This window comes from Formica exsecta, unplaced genomic scaffold (genome assembly GCF_003651465.1).
Source record: "Formica exsecta isolate Colony F162 unplaced genomic scaffold, ASM365146v1 scaffold599, whole genome shotgun sequence".
In the NCBI taxonomy this organism is placed as follows: Eukaryota; Metazoa; Arthropoda; class Insecta; order Hymenoptera; family Formicidae; genus Formica; species Formica exsecta.
Window position 1 is genome coordinate 864,392 of NW_021853269.1, and position 6,258 is coordinate 870,649.

The 6,258-nt window shown below is 31.3% G+C and overlaps 3 protein-coding genes across 9 annotated transcripts in view; 1 reads left to right on the top strand and 2 right to left on the bottom strand.

The window, feature by feature from the left end:
• Positions 1-357: 357 nt before the first annotated feature.
• On the bottom strand, positions 358-2,138 carry LOC115242450 (vacuolar-sorting protein SNF8-like). The gene is made up of 2 exons (XM_029818751.1): positions 1,929-2,138; positions 358-1,729 (listed from the first exon to the last, which is right to left on the bottom strand). The coding sequence occupies exon 2, from the start codon at positions 1,230-1,232 to the stop codon at positions 477-479; it is 756 nt and encodes a 251-aa protein (XP_029674611.1). The 5' UTR covers positions 1,233-1,729; positions 1,929-2,138; the 3' UTR covers positions 358-476.
• Positions 2,139-2,206: 68 nt separating this feature from the next.
• LOC115242451 (ras-related protein Rab-30-like) lies at positions 2,207-4,082 on the top strand. The gene is made up of 5 exons (XM_029818752.1): positions 2,207-2,605; positions 3,008-3,091; positions 3,192-3,375; positions 3,457-3,608; positions 3,683-4,082. The coding sequence occupies exons 1-5, from the start codon at positions 2,519-2,521 to the stop codon at positions 3,791-3,793; spliced, it is 618 nt and encodes a 205-aa protein (XP_029674612.1). The 5' UTR covers positions 2,207-2,518; the 3' UTR covers positions 3,794-4,082.
• The window catches only part of LOC115242449 (dehydrogenase/reductase SDR family member on chromosome X-like), a 9,103-nt gene continuing 5,478 nt past the window's right edge, over positions 2,634-6,258 (bottom strand). For 4 of the 7 annotated variants that reach the window (XM_029818744.1, XM_029818743.1, XM_029818745.1 and 1 more), the window contains exons 9-10: positions 6,193-6,258; positions 5,114-5,534 (exon numbers count right to left, since the gene is read on the bottom strand). In XM_029818744.1, coding sequence (XP_029674604.1) covers positions 5,403-5,534; positions 6,193-6,258 — 198 coding nt within the window. In that variant the 3' untranslated portion in view covers positions 5,114-5,402. Of the gene's footprint in view, positions 2,736-5,113; positions 5,535-6,060 lie in introns of those variants that run through there. The other 3 variants (XM_029818747.1, XM_029818748.1, XM_029818749.1) reach the window with 3 other exon arrangements.

A 6,258-nucleotide genomic window follows, 5' to 3' on the forward strand; every position in this document is an offset into this window, starting at 1 on the left:
TAAAATGTGATTTAATGTCTTGTTTTAAGTTGGGCTAATGAATCAAAATCTATGGCTGAAACATTTCAAGAAAAACTTAACGAACAACGTAAGCTAATATGTACATTGCGAAACAAAAATGCTGCACTGGGAAACAGACTCTTACTTTTGAATGACGAAAATGTATTTACATCAAATGCTATGCATGTGTGCGGGTTTGTACTATAAAATTTTAAAAATACAATCATAAAACTGGTATATGTTTTATAGTTCTTTCTTATTTTAGTTGGAAAAGATGCGAGACTAGATGACAATGTCTTATACTATAAAAATGGATTAATGAATATAAGGATAATGGATCTGATATACTCATAAATATTATAGGATAATCGATTTTTTTATTTAATAAAGAGATACAAATCTCAAGCAACATTAGTTTTTCTTTAAAATTTTTCCTACTTATCTGATAACAATATGTTGATAGGTTGATACAAAGTTTATTCTTTGGAGACAATGCAAGCTGTGAATAAACTGGGAAACCAATACAATATCTCATCTTCGCTTTGCTCATCTAACCAAGCCAATCCTTCCTTCATCATATGATCCAAAGCTTTCTGCGCTCTGTCCTTTTCCCATCTTAATTCTTTGCATAAAATTGATTTGGAGACATAAGCATTTGTGGATAAACTGGCCTGGCGTAATACTGCAGTATGATCCATGCTGAGTTCACCGGGTATTGACTGCACTAAATGTTTTCCTCTACCGATAGGAACTACAGAGAAGCCATTTCCAAATATCCTCAACTTCTTTGCGGCAGCTAACAGATCCTCATTAGTGATTTCCTGATGTTCCTTTCTGCGTCCTCTGGCTTGAATTAAGCGTGTTCTCAGCTCGTCTAATGATATCAAGCCACCATTCTTGTAATTTGTTGCCATGCATACTTCTACAATCTGGACAGCGAGTTCGTAATAGAAGTCACCGATACCCAGCACCGACCAGAATCCTTTGCCAGATGCCAGCGGATCCACACCTATGGAAGCGCACATTTCTGTGAATTGACGACGGAAACGCGCGTTCTTTTTTATCTCGTTTTTGTGCTTCGACGCGAATTCCTCTAAATTCACGCGAAACATCTCCATATGCTTCGTCATCTGCTCGAACTGGTTCTCCTGAATCTCTGTGCTCTTGTCCCGATATTTTTCCTGCTCCAATTTTTGCTTCTGTATCGCACCCACTCCCGCCTTTCGCCTCATTTTTTTCTGATCCGCGTTTTTCGATTATCAAAATTAAATTAAGTTTCTCGAAGGGATTTTGTTGATGTTAAATTATTCTCAAACTATGTATGTATGTGTATAAACTTTGTCATTTTTTCTCAAGTTTGATAGTTCGACTGACCTATTTCTTTGGAGAGTTAATAAGAACCATCACGCAACTTTGACACATGTCGAGGTTATGTCAATTATATTAAAGTTTTTAAAACTGTAGAAAAGTTATGATTCTTATGACACATCCGAGATAAAAGATTGATTATTTTGAAGTATACATAATTTATGTCAGGAGGGAGTGTGTGTGGAATATATTCTGATGGACCATTTTATCAACAAAATAAATAACTCATTATGAGAATTCAATAGACAAAGGTGGGATTAAATGACGTTCTCTTGATGCTAAACGATGAAGTACATCATTTTCGGCGAGAAAAGGTATATTTTCTATGGTTCGTCTTCGAAAGTTGCATCAATTGCACTTCCTGTATTTTAAATAAAATACATATTAACTATTTAATGTGCAAATTAGTTGGTAAACAAAGTTGTTATATCTATCGTTATAATAGTCAACAAAAATATCCAATCATCTTGAATAATAATTAAAAATTCAACAGTACTTTTGCAAGATAGATATAAAATACAGATGATGCTATAACAACATTTAAAAATCTATTTATTTACCTATTTATTTTCCACATTGAAGTTCTCAGCTAGAGAGTTGATTTAAAAAAGATCCCTTATAATAAAAAATATTATTGTTTCCTCGAAAAAAATAACATCTTCGAATCCAAAAATGTGTATGTATGTTGAGTTACGGATATATTCCAACTTTGGAGGGAGAAGAAAGAAAGGCAGACGAGAACAGAACGCGAGCAACTGAAATGAGAAGGGGGCCCAATGACGGAACCAGATGGAACTTTCGCGCCGCGCGCGCGCATCCTCGTCGGTCTCGTCCGAGGGAAACAGGAAGTTTCAGTGAGGAATCGTGTGTAGCGGCAAGCGCGACGACGATGCCGAGGTAGTCGTTTTCTTCCCGAGGGTCCCCTCCCCCTCTTCCTTCGGCCGCGAAATCGAAAAGGAGAGCACACACACGCGTTACGACATTACGCGCGCAGCCTGCTGTCAACCGGTGAACGTCTGCTGAAAGTCTGTTATGCCTAAAAATTTCTCTATCTTTCTCTCGCCCGATCCGATGTGTCGTCCCCGTTGAATAGGAGGTACGCGAACGCGCTGTTCGTCGACGGATCCTGCTTCCCGGTGCTGATGTGAACATGGAGGACTACAAGTTTCTCTTCAAGGTCGTGCTCGTGGGCAACGCCGGCGTGGGCAAGACTTGTCTAGTGCGACGATTCACTCAGGTACGTCAGATGACGTTTTCCCGATGATTCTCCGGATTCGGTTGGGTGAATCGAGGGGAAATAGATCTCGCTCGTTGATCTTCTCGCTTTAAGCTTCCTGGCACGCCAAGTTCACGCGCGGACGCGTTTCCTGGAAGAGTGGAAAGTTCATTATTTATTCATTGTAGAGATGATGTCATCTATATATGCAGAATACATACTCTTTGTATTTGTCTTTCCTATGTATATGTTACAATTTTTGGTTTTTTGTTTTATGTTATTTTCTATAGTATTGGCTAATGTTGCCTACTTTCTCTTACCTGATAAAATTCTTATGGATATAGCATACAATGAAGATAATCAGAATTGTGTACATGTATAGAAGCATATTTATGATTTTATTGAGTCTTTTAAAACTTGCAGGGTTTATTTCCACCTGGACAAGGTGCGACAATTGGAGTCGATTTTATGATTAAGACTGTTGAAGTAGAAAATGAAAAAGTCAAGGTATATATAGCTTAACATAATAAGTTTATTTATATATATATATATATACATATAGATTATTTAATTTATATTCTAATCTCTCTATTATCCTCTTTTTCAGTTGCAAATTTGGGATACTGCAGGTCAGGAAAGATTTCGTTCTATTACTCAGAGTTATTATAGATCGGCACATGCATTGATATTAGTTTATGATATTTCTTGTCAACCTACGTTTGACTGTTTACCGGATTGGTTAAGGGAAATTGAAGAATATGCAAGTAATAAAGTTTTAAGGATATTAGTAGGTAAGTGAGGAGATATAAATTAATAAGATAAAATCTCATGTAAGAATTATAATTTCATAAATATATGTTTTTGAACATTAGGAAATAAAATTGATCGAGAAGATAGAGAAATACCGACACATGTGGGTGAAGATTTTGCACAAAGACATGGAATGTACTTTTTAGAAACATCTGCCAAAGAGGCAGAAAATGTAGAAAGATTATTTATGGAGATAGCAGCTGAACTTATGGAAGTAAGTAAGCATATTTTATTTAGAAATATCTCATTATAGAGTACACATTTTGCAGTGGCTATGTATTATTTTAGCAAGCGCGAAGTAAGGAATTACCTCGATACGAAACGAATACCACTTCAATAAATGGTAAAACGACATCAATAGGTGATAGTAGTAATTGCGGTTGTAGTAGACTTTCTTAAGTAATTTTTGTATGTAATATTAAGCATATTTCAGATATTTTTAGTTTTATATATACACATACAACATGTATGTATATATATATATAAAACAATATACCTTTTTTTATAGACACGATTGAATATCAATATTTGATAACATAAAAACATCTAATACATCTTTAAAAAAGAGTGATACAGTGTTATTGTTTAGTGTTATATTATATGTTATGTTGCATTATACTATGTTGTAAGATATATTTAATATATAGCAGAGAGACAAGAGAATTTAAATATATTACTAACTTCTATAGAACATTAAATTTTTATAGATATATGATTAATTTTTTTATAGTGCAATTAATGCTCTAGTATCAAATATGTATGTTTTATTATCAATTTTTATTTTATTGAAGTAATACTGCTTGTGTGATGTTAAATTATTTAAGTATTTATTTTTATTACGCTGTAAAGAAATATGCATTTTACATAACTGCAGTATTTTTTGTTACTTTAAAAGTACAAATATTTATTATCATAATGTGGATTTTGGTAATTTGTCCAAAATCTTGATAATAATGACAATTTTATAAGACATTACACAAGTCTACAGTATATAAAGTTATTTTTAATGTGCAATATTTATATGTGTTTATCATACATACACATACACATGCTATTTTGAAAAGTTCACTATATGCTCATAATAGCATATTAAAATTGAAACATAGATGATATTTAACTCACACAGTACACAATCAATGAGAATTATTTTTTATGTTAATGAATAAATAAATTCTGTTCTATAATCTAAAGAGGATAGTGCAGAATGTATATGATATTATGATAAAATATCTACATGAATATTTATGTGATCTGATTTTTATTATATTTACATTTATGATTATAAGCAATGGTTAATTGTTAGTTATTCTATTTGTATCTTATAATGTTAAAATGTTAATTCTCATTTATGTTTGTACAGATTAAGATCTTCATTATATATACTGCTAGTATTGTACTAATATTTTGGCGCAGTGCTCTAGTCTCTCTTCACCGTTTTATTATATTTTATACACAATAATCACACATAATTGTTATAGATAATATACATATTGCTATAAATTATTTGTGACTGAAATTTTCAATTCTGTTGTTTAAATTTGTTCTTTTGGCGAGTTGATTTCAGCAATATTCACTTCTTTCACAGCAAAATAAGATTAAATTGAGGGAAATGAAACTATTACATATCTAATCTTTATTCAATACTCAACTGAATTTGCATTTACATGCATTAATAAATTCTACACAATTTTTGAAATAATACATAACAGATATATTTTGTACATAAAATTAAATGTATTTTATTTCTATTAATATTTACAATTTTTAAGATCTTTAAAATTCAGGTAAATTTATATAAACTGTTTAGCACATAGAATTATATTCCAAAGATTTTGTTATATATAATAATACTTTTTATATTACAATTATGGAATGTAAGTTATTAATAATGCATAATATAAATCACACAATTTGTAATAAAAAACCATATTGATCAAAATATATTTAAATATATTAACTTTTTTTTTTCTTTGTGTGTTATGGAAAAAGATGTGCAATGATATTATTATTATGTTAAATTTGTGACATCATTGAGGAAAATGTATAAATTTAATGTATAAATTATTTCATGTAAAATGCATTCTTCAAACAACGATATTATAAACACTATTTTTTGCCTTGTGACATAAAGAGCAGGAACCTGGAATATACTAACATGTTTAATATATTCTATACATGAAACGCTCGTTTTTTTTCTTTTTTTTTTTTGTCACGCATATATCTATTATATTTATAGTGAAGCAACTTAGAGAGAGAGAGAGAGAGATAACAAGTTATCTTTTAAAGCCGCCTAATGTCCTATTGTTATTTTTGTCGATTTCGATGACGCAAAAACTGCTAAAGTATTCAATGACGCGTATTGTCAAAGTTACACGTTTCCCTCGCCATTAGAATTGGAATAAATGAGCATAATGCATGATTCTTTCAAATGTAAAAAACATGCTAATTTTTTTTATGAAAATTTTTTCAATGCAAATTTGATAAGATATATATGTATATATATATATATGTGTGTGTGTGTGTGTGTGTGTGTGTGTGTGTGTGTATATACAGGGTGCGGCATTTATAGTGACGCGGGCATATTTTTCGGAAACGAAGTGAGATATCAAAAAATGAAAAAATGGAAAAATATGCCCGCGTCACTATAAATGCCTCACCCTGTATATATATATATATATGCACTATCATTATATATTTCAACTATCACGAATGAATTATTTATCGACATGGTGAATAAATAATATTGAATAAGTAATATTTTTTTGTTACAAATATTGGAAAAAATCGTTTAACCGTACTTGTTTTAAGGATAATTCAAACAATTGTTTTCGGATTTGTTCTTCTAGTGCTAATGGAGGAAGAGC

Excerpts from the sequence above, each read along its gene's own strand:
- LOC115242450 (XM_029818751.1), bottom strand. The coding sequence starts at position 1,232 with ATGAGGCGAAAGGCGGGAGTGGGTGCGATACAGAAGCAAAAATTGGAG.
- LOC115242451 (XM_029818752.1), top strand. The coding sequence starts at position 2,519 with ATGGAGGACTACAAGTTTCTCTTCAAGGTCGTGCTCGTGGGCAACGCC. Across the intron at positions 3,376-3,456 it reads AGTTTTAAGGATATTAGTAG|GAAATAAAATTGATCGAGAA; the intron begins GTAAGTGAGGAG and ends TTTGAACATTAG. Across the intron at positions 3,609-3,682 it reads TAGCAGCTGAACTTATGGAA|CAAGCGCGAAGTAAGGAATT; the intron begins GTAAGTAAGCAT and ends GTATTATTTTAG.